This window comes from Colossoma macropomum, unplaced genomic scaffold, assembly GCF_904425465.1.
Source record: "Colossoma macropomum unplaced genomic scaffold, Colossoma_macropomum, whole genome shotgun sequence".
NCBI lineage: Eukaryota > Metazoa > Chordata > Actinopteri > Characiformes > Serrasalmidae > Colossoma > Colossoma macropomum.
The window spans coordinates 17,709,480-17,727,821 of record NW_023494804.1 but is presented as its reverse complement, the minus strand read 5'-3'; the positions used below and the strand labels follow the sequence as shown (position 1 = coordinate 17,727,821).

General features: G+C 38.4%; 1 protein-coding gene across 1 annotated transcript; it reads right to left on the bottom strand.

Moving 5' to 3' along the window:
* Window positions 1-257: 257 nt before the first annotated feature.
* On the bottom strand, window positions 258-12,553 carry stard7 (StAR-related lipid transfer (START) domain containing 7). Its single transcript, XM_036594771.1, has 8 exons — window positions 11,440-12,553; window positions 10,561-10,727; window positions 8,811-8,860; window positions 8,305-8,415; window positions 7,953-8,035; window positions 7,162-7,261; window positions 5,796-5,880; window positions 258-4,514 (listed from the first exon to the last, which is right to left on the bottom strand). Exons 1-8 carry the CDS (start codon window positions 11,886-11,888, stop codon window positions 4,351-4,353), a joined length of 1,209 nt encoding a protein of 402 aa, XP_036450664.1. The 5' UTR covers window positions 11,889-12,553; the 3' UTR covers window positions 258-4,350.
* Window positions 12,554-18,342: the final 5,789 nt, after the last annotated feature.

Here is an 18,342-nt window from a genome sequence, read left to right as displayed (position 1 = left end):
CTTATGCTCACACTTTCATTGGTCTAATGCTTTGTCTTGCTTTTACAAATCTGACCAAAAAATCTAAATACTATTTATCAATAGCTTCTGTAACAAAACTGCTTTCAAAAACACACACAAAACTGATACAAAATCTCTTTTAGGTTTTGGCTGCTTTTTACTGTCCTTGTACCCTAAAACTGAGCAAAACAAGTGCAGCCTGCTTGTTTACATGGGAGAACTAAACAACAATAACAAGAAGTTAATCGCCCACAGGTATTATCTAATTCATAGATTGAGAATGGTAATTTATATAAGCAAAAACAAAATTTTGATAGTAGAAGAAAGCATTAAAGGACTTAACAAAACATTCTTAGAAATAAAGGTATGAGATTGTGTTCTTTGCCTTGGAAGAAACACTTTTGGTGCCCTAAAGGACCACTATTGTAAATGAAATGTAGAAAGAGCATTTTATACCATTTAAAGATTTTCCTAGAACCATACATCCAAGCAAAGAACCACTCTGGAACCTTTATTTATGAGAATGAATCACCAAATGAGAAAAAAGGAGAAAAAGAATAAGAAAAAGAAAACACAAACTATGATTTTTAATGGTGAGTTTCTGTGTTATTTCTGTTCTGGAGTCACGTCTCTGATGAAAATCAGATGTTTCCAATCTCACGTATTTCATATATATATATAGGTAAAAATCATACAAATTCTTGTATAAAGGACAGCAAGCGGTAACCTGCCCTTCTTTACTCTCCAACGACAAAGTACCTAATTTAATCACCAGTCTATTCTAAATACAGACCATTCTCTTCACTTCTGGCTCGCTGGTCACTACCCATCTCTTCTTAAACATATACATTATGTAATCCACAGCTTTCAGTAATTGTATTGTCTGTACAAGCAAATGACATTAAGTGCATTTCAACAAAGTATGTGTGGATGTAATGTAAGCTAACACATGCTAATGAAACTCATTGCAAAACAATTGAAAAAAAATGATCTAAACTCAACAAAAGTGCAAAACTGTCTTATTTTGTCACGCAAGCACATCGCGACTGTTACAATGAAAAAAAAACTTTAAAGGGTTACAAAAATGGACTGGCCAACTTTTCATCCTACAGACAATTGTTAACTATCTGCCCAAAAGTATCCAGACAGCTCTTCTAATGGGTGAACTTAGCTTGCATAATCTCCATAGAAAAGCACTGACTATCAGACGCTCTGGAGCAGCTGTAAGTGAGCCAAAGGTCACCATGCCCAACGCTAATTGTGGGCTAGGGCATATAAACGCCCCCAAGCACTGGGCTTTGGAGTTCTCTGGAGTGATGGAGTTTCAATAACTTTGGGATGAGTTTGAGTGATCCAGTATTAAATCATCTAAAATCAGTACCTGACCTCACTAATGCTCAATCAAATCCTCACAGCAAAGTTCCAACATCTAGTGTAAAGCCTTCCCAGAAGAGTAGAGACTGTTACTGCAGCAAAGCAGGACAAACTCACTATTAATACCCTTTATTTCAGGAGAAACATTGGATGTCTACAAACTTCTGGACATATAGTGTATAGTTTGGGGAAAAAGTATGATTCGTGGTCACGCAGGTCATTCACTAAAACTGCTGGAATGCTACTGTAATTGGGATCAGGGCTGCACTGAAGAATAGATGGAAAAAAACTACCATATGGATTCATATTCTGATCTGAAATCAGTCTGAAATCTGACCGATTTTTCAGATAAACTGACATTTACAATTGAGTCATTTGCATTAGTTCTGCATTTACGAAAACGCATAAATTACAAAAATAAAACTAACTGAAACACTGTACATAACCCTCTTTTCCAAAGCTCTACATTCACCAACTGCTTCAGCATGAACATATAAATATGTATCAACACCACTGTCCTATTTCATTGAAATGAGAGAAAGAAAAAAAAGAAAAAAAAAAATCAGTCACTCCTAGGCTCGGGCTGGGCAATTCAATGATACTTCTCGTTATTGTGATAAATCACACCAGGATGTGCTTTTCTGAATGTGTTATGGATATTATCAGTATTTAATTAGGCATTTAATTTGCACAATTTTTCACTTATCCCAGATGTCTTCAATCAGCTAAGTCATGTTTGGCCAAATTTTGCTTCTTAACCTTAGTGCTGGAGCTATGAGGCTAATGTTGCTAACAAACACTTGAAATTAATAGTCACCCAAATGTTATCCTTAAACACATCCCCAAAACTTCTCTCAACCCACTCAACCCATATCTAGATATCATTTATGCAGCAATCAGCCCCTTTGAACAAAATGTGTTGTGTTGAATTCTGATTCCCAAACAGAATCAAATTTCCCACTTTACAGATTATATTGAAGAGTTTCTATTCTGAAGATATGTTACGAACATATCTCCAGTTTCAAAATACAACAATTTTTATATAAAACACCCTGCAAATGTAATTTGTAGTGTCCATACGTTTGTGTGACGTGCATGCACATTCAAAAAGGGAGTCGAAATTTAGCACAAAACCTGCTGTCTAAAGAGGTTGCCTGCATCATTCAGCAAAACAAAGCTGTGTTCATTTTCATAGCTTACAATAAGTCAAACTATGCTCTTAATCACATCAACAAGTGTGTGACCTTAATGAAGAGCTGGTGCAATTTGAGTGAAGATGTGTGGATGTATTTACAGAAAAGATTTCGGTGACTAATGACTTCTTGCATTCGTTAGCAATGTTAGCAAAATTTGGACACCAGAGTGGAAAACTGTAAATTCGATCTTTCGGCCAAATCATTCTTTTAAAGAACAGGAGCATGAGTGTCTCGTTACAAAAAGAGTGTAATTACTCTTCTTTAACTGGCTTCAGTGCAGCACAGTGTGTGAAAAGTTAAATAAAAATCACTGTACTGTACTACTGGTTCTTTTCTGTCCACTTCAATTTATCAAACCACAGAAAAATATTCTGATGCATATTGTGTATCGAGAAAAGGTCTTCAAGTATCGTGATGCTCTATTTGTCATATCACCCAGCTGCTAATATTAGATCTATGAAAATGTGTTGCATTTGTATGAAGCATCAGGCCATGGAAAAACAGCACATCTGACTCAATCACAGTTTTTGTGAAAATATTTCTGTATCATGCTACAGCATCAGAGTTTCTCATACAGGTCCATTTACAGAAATCATTTACATGCAGGTCAGAAATCCTACTCTGCTTTGTATCTCATCCCGTTTCTTTACAACAACACAGCGGTTGTTTGTCTTCCTGGTGTGCCACCCGTGAAGGAAAACACCAGTCTTTCTGCATCTGTAGCGTACAGTTCATCATCATAGACAATAATTTTGTTTCCCTACTCTTAGACAAGCACGGAAAAAGTGTCGACTTGAAAGAGATTTGTAATAGAAGCCTGTGGGCATTAGACACCAAAATGAGAGCAAATCGCTGTCGTCGGAACAAAACTTCGTCTTTCCATTTTTGACATTTTTGACGTTTTCCATTTGTGACATCATTTGAAAATACCTGTTGCCCTTTACATTGTATGGAAATGTCATTATGAATGGACCAAAACAAATGACGTAAAATGACTTGGGAAAAATTCTGGTTCCATTGACTTACATTAAAAGTTTTTTCCCTTTTCCTGTAAAGTTATCATTTTGGAGATAAGAGGTTTTGTTCCAACAGCAGCAAAATGGTGTTATGGTCATTTTTGACCAAATATCGGCCTGAACGATGTTGGCGAGGATGCTGAAATGACGCAGAACCGCTCAGTCCTAGCAAAAGTTAAGCAGAGATGAACATATGAGCCCTTACACGCACAGGTACGTGGAGGAACACTCTTAAAAATTAAGGTGCCAAAAAGGGTTTCTTTGGAGTGATTCCACAGATGAATCACTTCTGCTTTCCTAAAGAACCTTTCAATGGACGGATCTTTAAAGAATAATTTTTGCAAGCACAATGTGCAGGTGTGAAGAACCTCCATATAATGCAAGTTATAAATCAATGAAACATTTTTTCCTAGAAGCCTAGAACCTTTTTTTTAAGAGTGTAAACAAATGTACTAACCAATTCAACTAAGCTTGCACAACAGGCTTGTCTCCGTCAGTGCAGAGTTCGTGTCATGGCCTGTTCCAGATCTGATGGCTAGAAAAAAACAAACAAAAAGAAATAATCTGAAAAAAAGCAGTACAGTGCACAGTAGAAACCGGCTCTGGCTGCAGCAGCTCTTCTCCGCCCGCAGCAGCTACCTGCGTGTAAACAGGCAGAAGATGATGGTGTCGTCTCCATCTGACCGGTCACGGTGACCATACGGCCACGCAAACCCGCATTCTCCGAGGCTTAGGACCATGGACGTGCGGCGAGGCAGTTATGCTCAGGCGTAAATGTGGGCGGAGCCTGCAGCGTGAGCACCGTCCTCCAGCCGCTCCGCAGGCGTCTGCTGAGGCTTCATCACACCCACGTAGTCATGGATACTGACCTCTAAGTTCTTCGCTCTCAGAGCTGCTGTGTGCAACTTCTCCAGGAAATCAGGCATTCCTGAGAGAGAGAGAGTGAGAGAGAGAGTGAGAGAGAGAGTGAGAGAGAGAGAGAGAGAGAGAGAGAGAGCAGACAGATAGAGAAAGAAGCAAAAAGAGTGAGAAAGAGAAAGAAAGAAAAAGATAAAAAGAAACAGAGGCAGAGAGAGACGGGTAAAAAAAAACAGGCAGAAAGAGAGCGGTAAAAAAAAACAGGCAGAAAGAGAGCAGAGAGAGAGACAGATAAAAGGAAACAGAGGCAGAGAGAGAGAGAGAGAGAGAGAGAGAGACAGATTAAAAAGAAACACGCAGAGAGAGAGAGGGACAGATTAAAAGGAAACAGGCAGAGAGAGAGAGAGAGACAGATAAAAAGAAATAGAGAGAGAGCGAGACAGAGAACGCGCGAGAGAGAGAGAGCGAGAGGCAGACAAGGACAGAAAGAGGCAAAGCAAGAGAGAGCGCAAGAAAAAAGAGAAACAGAGAAGACAAAAAGAGAAGTAAAGAAAGCAAAAAGGACCAGAGAAAGAAAGAATACATGAGAGAAAAATAAAAGAACAAGAGAGAGAGAGAAAGATAAAAAAAAAGATGATAAAGTAAGCAATTGTAAGCAATATTGAGAGAGCGAGAGAGAGAGTGTGAGGGTGAGAGAGAGAGAGAGAGAGAGAGAGAGAGAGAGAGAGAGAGAGAGAGAGAGAGAGAGAGAGAATTTCAGTCTGATCTGTATAAGCAGGTGTTATGAACCGGAGAACAGTGCTGCAGAACGGCTGCAGTTACTTTTACTTTGGAAAACTCTGGAATAAAATCCTCTAAAATCCAACACTGTAATAAGTGACTCTGTACAGTAACTGTAGAAACACCCATGACTGACATGAAACGTCTCAGTATGCAAAGATGATGAAAAGCAGGTTGTTATCAGCCCAAAAATACAACAGATAAACAGTGGAAGCTGCACAGCTGTTTTCTCCTGAAACTCAACCTTGCAGAACAGTCCTATAACTGGGCCTGATGGTACATGAAGGTACATGAAAACAACTGCAGTTTCAGGATGGAAAAACTGATTCTAGCACATTTTCTAAAATTGTTTATTTTTATATTTTACACAGGCTGGAAAGTTAAGTCATTTCTTTTACATAGTTAAAAGGCAAACAACTCTAAACAGCTCTGAACTGAGAACAAGTAACAACTGAGAAATTATCCTCTCCTGAATCTCTACTGATTCAGTGTTGTAACGTATCTCTGCAGCACACACAACACAGCCAAAACAGGAAGAGGAGGAGGAGGAAGGGGAAGAGGAAATACTTACCGCTGGACACCATCCAGCTTAGACAGTAGCGAGGAAAGACCGTCTGGGGGTCATCACTGTAGGTCAGCAGGTAGTCAAAGCCATTCTGTCAGAACATCAGGACCAAATAAGAGCAGGACTTACTATGGCTGCATTAATTAAATGCTGTATCAGAATCAAATCAAATCAAATCATGGTGAAATTTACTGACAGAATGAATTGTTTCGTTTCCTAAAGCGATTCAACTTCAATTCTTTAGGAAACAATTCAATATATCAGACTCACACTGCCTTCAGACTGACCTGCTACACTTACTTGCTGTGACAGTTTATTACAGTAGCTGGTTGCTGTCTAACCTAAAGGAAACTCAAACTAATGGTTCCCACCTAAAACTGACCTCTGCAGTGGACAAATTATTTAGCCCTGAAAATCTGCAATGCTCTTTTGAATAAGAAAACGATCATTTGTCTTCAGACAAGAACTAAATGTCATAGAACACCATTAAATAATACAAATGAATGAAAAATAAATTTTTGATATTGTACATTTGGAATAAATTTAAGCTGCCTGTCATTTTCATGTATAATGAGGTGTGTCACACATTTTAGTTCTGGTATTTGGAATGCAAAATCTTTGAAGCTCAGCATCTCAAAACTGCTCAGAATGCAGACACTTGAAATTGGTTATAATGAGAGATGAGAATTTAAAAAAAATATTTTGACCGATAACTGAACATTGTTAGTTGCTGATTAATGACTAACAAACCTAAAGTCACAGACAAGATCCATGGAAACATCAAACAGCACTGAGATTACTATAAACAGCTTCAGACTTTATTAATTGCAAAACCCAGCCTAATGTGACAAATATGACAGTAATGTAATGTAATCTATATTATGGTGACTAATGTCACTTTCACAGCAAAACAAATGTTTTCTCAAGATAAAATTTATGATGCCATGCTAATGGCTAGGGCTTTAAGCCTTCTCCAGATCCATGATTCAGACCTTGATTTTTGAGCTACAGTTCAGGTTCAGACCTCGATTTTTTTGTTGTTTGTTTTGCCTATTGTTGGGGAGGGTGAAGAAGAAAAAACGTTCTGGGTTTTTCCTTCTTCCGGAACTGTGACACGAGACCACCGTGGACATTTGTATTGTGGTTTCGGTCTCAGTTTCAGAATCATTACACCCCCAATAACGGAACAAACATCTCAAGATCTCCAGAAAATAACACTTTGTGATAATGATATTTATATATCACAAGATCTCAAGGAAAAAATGAAAATAACTCCATCACGGAAAAACTGGGTTTAAAAAAAAAAATGTAAACCTACGTTTCTTTACGGTTTCCGTATGTAAGAGTATTTAAGAAAAAAAAAGTTTCTCACCTCATCAAAAGACTTATGGGGACGGATGACCATCCTGGAGCGGTACGAGCGAACCCGGACGAAGTCCTGCGACTCAGGGACCCCTGGGTGTTCCACAGCTCTGCACAGAGTGATTACACGCTGAGTTAAGGGCGTAATTATAAGTTTTGAACACTGTAATACAGGGGTGCTCAGTTCTGGTCCTGGAGGGATTGAGTCTAGCATAGTTTGGTGATTTTCCTACTCAAACACACTATCCATCTATTTAATTGCTTCCTTGTTTGTTTGTCTGTTTACCTGCTTTAGTGAAGTACTAATTTTTTACATCATTTCCTTCCATGCCCAATTGTTTTTGTTGTTTTCCTATGGAAAAAATAATTTAACACATCTTTGACAAAAAACACACTTATGCACATTTTAATGCATAATCACTATTTATTCGCTACGTGTAACACATTGGGGTAAAAAATATAAAAACATAAAATGTGCCCTGTGCAAAAGTTATGGCACACTTTATATTTTAGTTTTCATTTCTCGTCCAGTATGTTAAACTAAAAATAAATAAAAAATGAGCAGTAAAATTTGCAGAAAAATGCAAAAAAATGTAAGTGTGTTTTCGGTAAAGGATGTGTTAACTACTTTCACAAAATCAACAAAACGTGATTTGACCCGGGTGTTCAAACCTTTGTACAAGAATGTATAAATAAAGTTTATTATTACGGTATGCTACAGATGCAGCTGTATGTGAGTAGGGAAAACAGTGCTGGACTATAACACTGGTGTAACGTATAACAGCCCCTGAAAGTGCGTACCTGGACACCAGGACCATCATGTTGTTCTCGAGGTCCAAGTCATAGCGGCGCACATAGACGTAGTCTCTGGAGTACATGGGATACTGCGCAGGAGATAAGCAAGAACAGAAGCTTTCAGCCATTCAAATCCCTGAATGCTGAGCACTCTGTTTAAGGCCTGGACCTGGCCCTAACTAAACCACAACAACATGTAAGAGGCTTACGTGTGAGAGAGGCAGAGAGAGAAAAAGTTTACACCACATACACCATGCTATATTTGGTGTAAGGTGGAAAATTGCGCAAATTATTTTTTTTTCCTCAAACTACTGCTTTAAAACTGGCTTGTTATACGGGAGATGGATTCAGAGCTTACTGGGAAATGTGTGGCCCAGTGGATGACCTCAGAACCTGTGTTCAAATCCCTGTCCACAACGTCCAGTCTGATGACCAGTGCATCCCACTTCTTCCTGTATTCAGTGTCCAACTAGGTCAGAGGGAAAACATAGGGGTGTGAGGGTCTAAATTTAACTCACGTGTGCTTAAAGCCAAAACAGTTAAATGCAGAAGTTTGGGTAACCCGGTCAAATAATATTTTAATAATATGTTAATTTTTTGAGTGAAAATAAGAGAACACACTGCTCATTTTAATACACAATTACTCCTTATTTGCACTAACGTGCACATAAGTGTGCTCTCTCTGGAGGACGTTAACTTTTTTCACTTAGAAAATCAACAAAGCACATCCTTTGACTTTTGCCTAGAACTTGGCATATGCACCTAAAGATATACAAATACACTACTCAATAAATAACAGTGCATGCACTCGTTCCTTAATTCAGCACAGAATACAATAAATACAAAGACAAAGGTTCTCAATACCTGAACATTGAAGAACTGTCTGGGAGTAATATCAGTGTATGAACCAAATACTGAAACAGAAAGAAGGAACAGAAAGACAGTCAGTCTGTGTTTCTTGGACATTTTGTAAAACCTTTTGTGATAGAGGTGCTGGACAGTTTAGAGCAGTTTTAATCAATTCACTGGATTCAAAGAATGGTAAATGCAGAGACTGGTGAATGGAATGGTAAACTGCCCACGCACTCTTAAAGGCAAATTCCATTGATTTTTCAAAATTTCTACAAAATGAAATGGTTATGATGAAAAAGATACTCAGAGTGGTTAGACGTGAAATGCCGCAAGTCAAAGCTGTTCACAGTGGTGGTGATAGGAACCAGACGTCCACCTCTAAAAACTCCCTCACAGAAAGTTATTACATGAAATTGTTATAAATTCACTGCCTGATACCTGAGACACTGATTTACAAAAGTTTTGAGAAGGTCATAAAACTTCATGGAGGAGTAAATGAAGGGTGTTGTGCTGCAAAATAGCCCCTAAAGAAAACTTCTTTACTACTATTTTATTAACATTACAAATGAAAATAGTACATAAAATGAGTACATCTGCACTGTAGACATCGCAACTGCTGGTTAGGCTTGTGAGATGGTGTGCAACAAACCATAGTCTAATCCAGCTCCTAACCATGGATGCTTGATGATATTATCGTGTAGGGGTTTAACTTGAGGCTATCTTTTGCTGTAGTGTTAATAAATTACACATGTACTGTCTAAACATCAATGAAGTTGATGAAGCCTATATAATGCTGTTATTTTAACTCATTGTTGCTATTATGATATTAGACATGATATTAAAGTAGTCTGTCTATTTTTGGTTTAATAACTTTGTAAGCGCAATGTCAGATCATTTAAGCCCTCGTTCATGTTTCCTGAAGGAGGCCATTTTGTGTGTGGGTGGCGACAGCAAGCTTTATCTGTTTAACAAGCACAACCACATGTTAAAAAAAAGGGGAAAAAAAAAGAAAAAAGTGCTGCCTTGCACTAATACAGGATGTTCATAGATGTTGTAATATATATATCTGTTACAGGACATGGACTTCACATTAAAGGGCCCATATCCTACATTTTTCCTGTGTGGCCCACTTATATTTGTGTGGGTTTTATGTATCAAAAATGGTCATAATTCATTTTTACATGGCCATTTTCCAACCTCTCTTTATCCCTTAGAATTAAACAGGCTGTTTTTGTTACTGTGCATTTAAATACTGGTATATGTAAATGAGCACTCATTTGATTGGTTGTCTAGTGCTGTGCCTCACTCAAAAAGCACTAAGAGAAAACTCTAAACTTCAACATGAAAGGGCTGAACTGCTATGAGCTAAATAGGTGGCATGGATGTAAACAACTTGATTCTTGTGGCATCACAGAAACAATTATTTCAAAATAGGCTGTAAATTTGGTTTTCCATTATATGGGCCCTTCAAAGAAAACATAATAGAGGAAAACCAAGATTCCAACAAAAACATGACTGCTTTTGAGCAGACGGCACATTTTCTGACACTTAAATCGTCCAACTTGACTGAGAATCCTATCTACACTATCGTCAGTTGGCTCAAGCCTACCCCGGTTCCTATCATCAGCACTGTAAAGAAATCCGAGTTATGTAAGAGTTTGGCACACTGCTGTAGATTAAGGATCAAAGGAGCGCAGATTAGCATTACTGCAGTGCCATGGTGTCCAGCCCACAATCAGAAATGCACAGTCTGAGGCCTCACCTCTATACTCGAAAAGGTGGCTTCCTTCAATCGGTCTCCTCCAGACTTTGAAGGTTTTTTTCTCAATGACAATCTCCCAGCCAGTTTCTGCCTGCGTGGGCTTCTCCCGGCCCGTAACAGCAGTCTGCTTTTTCACAGCATCCAGTGCCTCCAGCTCCCACACGCACCTGGACATGAAAAAAAAGATTTTGGGTGACAAACACTTGTTAGCAACATTAGCCTCACAGTTCCAGTGTAAAACTAACAATACAAACTTCAAATAAGAGCCCAAATAAGACTTGGCTGATCTACATTTGGGATAAGGGAGAAAATTGTATAAATTTAATTTTTCACCAAACTGTTCCTTTAATGGGAAGGGGAATTCCACTATTTTTTTCAAAATTTCTGCATTACATAATGGTAAAGATGTAAAGTTTTTCAGGGTGGTTTGGTGTGAAACGCTCCCTTCTACAGAAACTTACCAAGTCAGAATTGTTCACAGTAACCCAAACTTCCACCTCTAAAAGCTCCCTCACAGAAAGTTATTGCATGAAATAGTTATAAAAACACTGTCTGATGCCTTACGATACTTGTAATACTTGTATTTTGCACATATGTAGAGTCATATTAATCATCATCAACATTACACATGAAAACTCCAAAGACACACGCAGGTTCATTGGGAGTTTTGGATAGAATATAAAATGGCTGCATTTGTCCTGCAGACATTGCAACCCCTCTTCAAACCACTCTCAGTGACTTTGTTTACACCTCAACAATTCGATTATGCAGAAACTTTGAAAAATTCAGTGAAATATTGCAACACATAGACAGCGCTGGGTACTGAATTAGGGAAGTGGAGTCTGCTTTATTGCAGAAAGAACCGTGAAAAGCACCAACCTCCTCATTTCATCATCTTTTATCTTCTCATCTTCCCACATGAAGACCCCAGCTAGGGCAGCCACGAGTTTTCCAGCCTGGGAATGCCTGCCCTGCAGCTGGCGCCAAATGCTGCCCACCAGGGTCCACCTGGTCCTCTCAGAGTAAAGGTTAGAGTACAGCTCAGCTATCTGAAAAGCTCTTCGCAGTCTCTGCCCAGTCACAAAACTACAGTGGTTGGCCAAGATGGTCAGCAACCCTTCTTTCTTCTTCTTCCCAAACCCACCTGCACCTTCTCCTGCTTTGTAGAGCCATGTCAAGAGATGGCCCACACGTCCACCCAGCCATGCAATAGGGCCAGATTTGACATGTGCAGCACTGTGGGCCTCTCTGAAAGCACTGCAGCACTGCAGGCGGACAGCACGGGCACTGATGCTGCAAATGGGACGACGGTGGACGGAGGGGAACATGGTCCAAGTCCAAGTATGTGGAGCACCAGCACCAACTGTGACCCTGCTATGTGAATACAACTGACCTCCTATGTGCAGCAGCTATGGTAAGGCACGTTTCAGCATCTGAGCATCGTGCTGGATCTGAGGTAGCGGTAAAAGTTCCCCTTCTGTGTGTACATACCTGGCCAGCGGATCTCCATGCAGCAGCACAGCTCTGAAGCTCTGCAGCTAACAAACAGCATGCAATGTCACACTGTCAAACCACATGGATCAGCTACTTGCTAGCAAGGAAGTATTTCACAACCTGATATTCAGATAAAACCGCTTAAACTACAAGCTCCAAATACATACAGCTCATTTTCTATATTCACACCAAGCGAGAATGACTAGTTAAACACTATGGTATGGCCAGTGGACATCTGCCATTAGCTAAGTTAGCTTGCTAGCTTAACTTAGCTTAGCCACCTAACGCTTGTACAGACAGGAGCTGTCACTTTGTAAAAAAGGAAGTGCTTCAAGGAAGAAAATGATCTACAGACACTAACGAACAACACATAAGCTGAATAACAAACTCCGCTTTCTGTCCACAGGTTACAGTAAACAATCCTCCTCACCAGTTTCTCCTACTTTCTAACTCAAGTGTGCTTTGGCCGTCCTCATGCGCTCAGAGGACAGCAACGCCTGAACGCTTTAAGCCCCGCCCACACCTTGTTTAGAGGATTATTATTGGTCCGCTCATGTCACTTGGTCCTATTCTATTGGTTTTCTCGTGTGTCTGTCAACTTTACAAGGTGTCGGCGGTCGCCTTGCTGAATGTTCAAAACAGTTCCCTCGCCCCCTACAACCTAACAAGAAATCGGCCTGTTCAGGTGATGTATTTTATCACTTTTCAGTGAAAAGAGCCAGACTAACTGCCATTTTATTGGAAATTTACGTAATTGCTGCACTTTAAAAAAGGGGAGAGCCCGATCGTCAGAATCCATGAAAATAATATATAAAATTAATACTTTAAAAAGGAAAATTACATCTTTCGAGAGTTTTAAGTGAGACGTAAGTGTACTAACAAATACTGGAAGTGAGGCTAATTTCATCGTTAGCAAGCAAAGCACATTAGCCTGCTAGAAAGCTAGCAACATCGCTTTTAGCAAATATCTGAATTATGTAACATGTTTTTAACTTAAAACGAGTTGGAACATTTGGAAATTGCTGTCCTGAGCCACTTTCTGATCACTCTACAGATGACAAATCTTTTTTTTTTTTTCTTTTGAGACACCTTCAGTGTGAATGTCATCGCTTAATTTGTATTGCATTGTTGAATTTCTGCTGAAAGAAAGAAAAAAATGATAGAAAAAGAAACGTTAAGAAACATTATTTCCAGCTCGTCCACCAAAACCACTCGAACACAGAGAAAACAAGTTGTAAGTAGGAACTTTTGAGGAAGACTTGAAGACAGCATTAGTTAGGGAACTGCACAGGAAACCAAATATACCGCTGAAAATTCAAGCAGCACTACAAAATGGCTGACGCACTACGTAGTGCACTAATTCTGCGGTTTGAGACGCGCCCTGGTCTTTGCTGGAACGTGCTAGCACGCTGAAGTGACTCATCTGGTCATGGTGAGCGCCTGATCTGTACGGCTGATTTTGAGCCAGGAGTCTCCTAGAAATACTAACGTTAACTGCCGCACAGGAAAACAGTTAAACTGATTTCAGGTCAGCGACAAAGAACAGCTGCTTCCGGCTGACTGGTGAAGGACCTCTGCTACTTGTAAAGGTTAAATGGTGTAATTTGAGTCTGCTTAGTGCTGCTTAGGCAAGAGTTGCTTCATGCATTCAGTGAAATCATGTAAAAATGTGTTACTTTTGGGTTCAGGCAGATTATTAAGTTGTATGTATTTCTATGGGAATAGATATAAAAGGTAAATATTATGCAAAACTGTTTTGCAAAGATATGGCCAGATTTGTTACCAACAGTTTTTTCAGTACCATGTTTTGTTTGGTTTAAGCAATGTTTGTAAGGATAAAATAAAACAGAATTATATTATTTACTTAAATATTCTAATAAAATATCATATCTGTACATGGAAATGTAGTAACGTCAAGCCATTATTGGTGGTTTTTGCAGAAGAAGTAAGACTGTATTCAACACTTCTCATTTCAACAAACAGAGAGGCTGAAGAGACTCCAAACATTCACAAATCACCACAAATCTTTACATTGTCATGTACTTTTTTGGTTGTTTGATTCTGAATTCATATCTGAAGAATACAGTGAAAACAAACAAACCCAAAAAGTAGCTATATAGCAAAAATAGATGTAATTCATCATATTACATCAAATCTTTTGATCACATGGCCATTCATTTTTAACAAAACATATATTAAAAAGTATAAGTGTAAAAAAAAAGGCATTCAATCAAAAAATTCAGTTGGGTACTGTTAGTATAATTATTCAAAATTGTACCTCATTAAAACAAGAGGTGCCCAAACCTTTTGTCTTGGTAGGCTGAAGTGCAATGTTTATGGTGGCCTTACTGCCAAGAAAGATTTATTACACTATTATTTTTACTAAAATTAATAAAGTTAATAAAGGCTATTTTAATGAAAAATAAGAACTGATCAAGTTATTTTTAGTATATGTTTGTTCTCTCACTGGATGAGGGGGTTGGGCTTCAGGTAACTTTGTAAAGGCAAAATCAACATCCTCATGGGTCAACTTTGGGCAGCCCTGATCGAGACCAATCAGGACAATGTCATTGGCATACATACATATAGATGTTAGACATGAATAGCTTAATTCTGTTCTTAGTACTCTTTTAATGCCTCCTTCCGAAATATGTCTTTTTTAAAAAGAAATAATTAAAGAGATTGAAAAAATGCAGGTGAATACCCCTTAAAAGGGGAATTCCACCGATTTTTCGAACTTTTTTCATAATTTACTGTTTAAGATGTAAACAGAGTCATTCAGAGTGGTTTGGTGTGAAATGCTTGATTGTAGGGTGATGATAGGAACCAGGGGTTGCCATGACTACAACACAAATATAGCCCTTTTATTTACTATCCAAAACCACCAGTGAACCTACACAAGTCTTCTGGGTCTTATATGGAATGTTCATGAGGGTTAAATAGTGATAAATATGAACTCTGCATGGTTTAAAAAGTACTTTTTAAGTCAAAACCTTCTCAAAATTATCAAGAGACATCAGGCAGTGTTTTCATAACCATTTCATGTAATAACTTTCTGTGAGGGAGCTTTTAGAGGTGGGCATCTGGTTCCTATCACCACCACTGTGAACAATTCTGACTCAGTAAATTTCTCTAGAATGGAGCATTTCACACCAAACCACTCTGAATGACTCTGTTTACATCTTAACTGTTTAAGTATGCGGGTATTGTTAAAAATCTCTGGAATTTATTGGTCATTGCAGATGGTCATGGATTAGAAATTCTACATTCTTTCAAGCAACGTTTCCCCCACTAGAGGGGGCCATCATGTAATCTATATCTTTAACAGTTCCTTCTGTTTGCTCAAAAACTCCCACACCTGACTCTTCTTGAACCATCACCATGAACTTATACTCACCGACAAATCCATTTATTTGTTTGATATCTTTATTCGTGTAAGCTCATTCACAGAGCTGGGCAGTAACTAGTTCCGTTTACTCAGTTCCATGTATTTAAAGGGGAATTCCACCAATTTTTTTCAAAATCTCTGAATATTTCAGTCCTTCAGATGTAAACAGATTCATCCAGAGTGGCTTGGTGTGAAGTGGTTTATCTGGGAGAAACTTAAGACAGATTTCTTTACAGTGGTAGTGATAGGAACCAGGGGTCACAACGTCTACAACACAAATGTAGCCATTTTGTTTACTATTCAAAACCACCAGTGAACCTACATGTGTCTTTAGAGATTTTATGTGTAATGTTGATGAGGGTAAAATAGTACAAAATCTGGAAAAAAAAGTTTACTTTGGGAACTGTTTTGCCTCAGGACTCCCTGCATGTACCCCCTCCACCATGAATGGATTAAAATAAATAGATTAAAACCATTCCCAATGATTTTGTTTACATCTCAACTATTTAATTATGTAGAATTCAAAAATCAGTGGAGTTCCCTTTTAAGCAAAGTTCTGATGCATTTGTGCCACTGTTTTCAAGATATTATTTTTACCTCTACACAGGTAGCTATATTAGAAAGTAATTCACTGTTTACTCAGTTCAATTTCAGTCATTAGCATCCAGTTCCTAACTCTGTTTTGGGTTTAATTTCATTCACTTGTGTTGGTTCTGCTCCTGGACTGCTTCATACCTCTCATTTTCGAGATTTACAGTTTAATTTAGAACAAAACAAGAACAACAGAGTTCCAAAAATTTCAGTTCTTGTGGTGATAGATGCTTATATTTAAAAAAAAAGATGCTTGTATTTAAAATGGCATTCACAAGCTTAGCAATAAAATGAGACCTTAGACTTTTTAAAGACTTAGTAAGATATTATAGTGGCAAAAGGTCATTCGAAAGGGTAGTAACCCTGCCAGCTGACCATCAAATTATAGGTTCACACACATCAATAGCAGCTGTTTAGTTATAGATTGTCAAGGTTAGCTAAAGTTAGTCAGCTTAGCACAGCTAGCTAAATTATCACCTCTACAAAACAGAGAACTGTAAAAGTAATAACTGAATTCAAGGCTCAGTCATTGTTCAGCTAATATGAACATATTTGGAAATTATTTGTTGCTAGAAAATTAAACACTAAAGTCAGCTAACTCACCTTCCTTATCTAGCTCGCTGGCGTGTTAGTTAGCCAGCTAGTTAACTAGCAAAATGACTTGATCTGCAAAACAGCAAACTAGCTACTAGCGTTTCCAGTTATATTAGCTAGCTAAAATAATGTCATAAATGTACATTTTAAACATGTAATTTCAGAAACATTGGAAATAACTGCAGTGAGATAACGATAGCGAAGCAGAAGCACAAACGGTACAGACAACTCACACATCTGGGAGCAAATATTTCTAATGTTGATGAACTACAATAAATATTAAAACTTTATTTAATGAACATGTTGCCTCTTGGTCCTTTTTTCCATACTTTCTCCCCCTTAAATTATGTAGCACTATATTTAACATATAGTCATATTACTTTTTATAGCAAGCAAGCAAAGTTTATTTATATAGCGCTTTTTACAACAGGTGTTGTCACAATCAGCTTTACAAGAAAATCAGCATTACAGAAAGAAATCCGGGTCCAAGCCCCCATGAGCAAGCCAGAGGTGACAGTGGCAAGGAAAAACTCCCTAAGAGAAACAGGAAGAAACCTTGAGAGGAACCAAGACTCAGAAGGGGAACCCATCCTCCTCTGGTCGACACCGGATAGTAAAACATAGTTAGTATAAAGTATTATAGTACAAAAAACAGGTGGAGCAAATGATTAATTTGTTTAGTTTAGTTCAGGCAGCAGCAGCAGCATCAGTGGGGTCAGGTTGTGAGGGTGAGGTTTGCACGGCAAGCAGTGGCACCCAATCAAGGCAGAAGAGGCAGCAGCATCAGAATGCACAGGATGGGCAGCTGTTCAACTCGGCAAAGAAAAGAAAGAAAGGAACAACACACAGAGAGTCAGTTCTGCAATGGGTGATTAATTAATTTGATTAGTTTAAATGATTGATTAGTTCAAATGATTAATTTTGATTAGTTCATGTAGCAACAGCAGTAGCATCAGTGGGGTCAGGTTGTGAGGGTGAGGTTTGCACGGCGTTGTACAGCAGGAGGCTCAATGGTGGTAAGTCGGTCCAGAGGGCTGGCGAGCAGTGGCACCCAATCAAGGCAGAAGAGGCAGCAGCATCAGAACGCACAGGATGGGCAGCTGTTCAACTCGGCAAAGAAAAGAAAGGAAAAACACACAGAGAGTCAGTTCTGTAATGGGTGTCAGTTCTGTAATGGGTGACTGATCACAAATTACAGTGTTAGCGGAGGAGCGGAGACTCTGGCAGGTGTAGAACTGACAGAGATAACTAATTACCATAGGCTTGACTATACAAGTAAGTTTTTAGCTTAGACTTCACTCAGGTACTGAGGGGAGAGTCTGTTTAGTGCTTTGTAAGTCAGTAAGAGAATTTTATAATCAATGCGAAATTTAACTGGTAACCAGTGTAAGGTTGATAAAACTGGGCTGATATGGTCAAAGAACCTCATAATTCTAAACTTGAAGGATTTAAAGGTTCTCAGGATTAAAGCTTCTTTCTGCATTTGGTCCATTTTGGAAAAGGCTATGTTCAGATATCCTACAATTTTGACAATCAGTGGTCAAAATTATCTGGAGACAATGACTGTTAGGATATGAAGAATACAAGTGATTGTACTACTTAAAAGTTTTGCTGTTTAATCCTCAATAGCTCAAAACTGCACTGAAGTTAATGGAAAACTCATTTTATTTATCTCAAAGAATGGTATTTATTTATAATAATATAGCATTAAGCTT

Bases quoted from the DNA above. Each gene is read 5' to 3' on its own strand.
- stard7 (XM_036594771.1), bottom strand. From the start codon at position 11,888: ATGTTCCCCTCCGTCCACCGTCGTCCCATTTGCAGCATCAGTGCCCGT. The intron at 8,036-8,304 runs GTAAGCTCTGAA...TCTCCTGCGCAG, and splicing joins ACTGGGCCACACATTTCCCA to TATCCCATGTACTCCAGAGA. The intron at 4,515-5,795 runs GTAAGTATTTCC...TCTCTCTCTCAG, and splicing joins AAGCTGGATGGTGTCCAGCG to GAATGCCTGATTTCCTGGAG.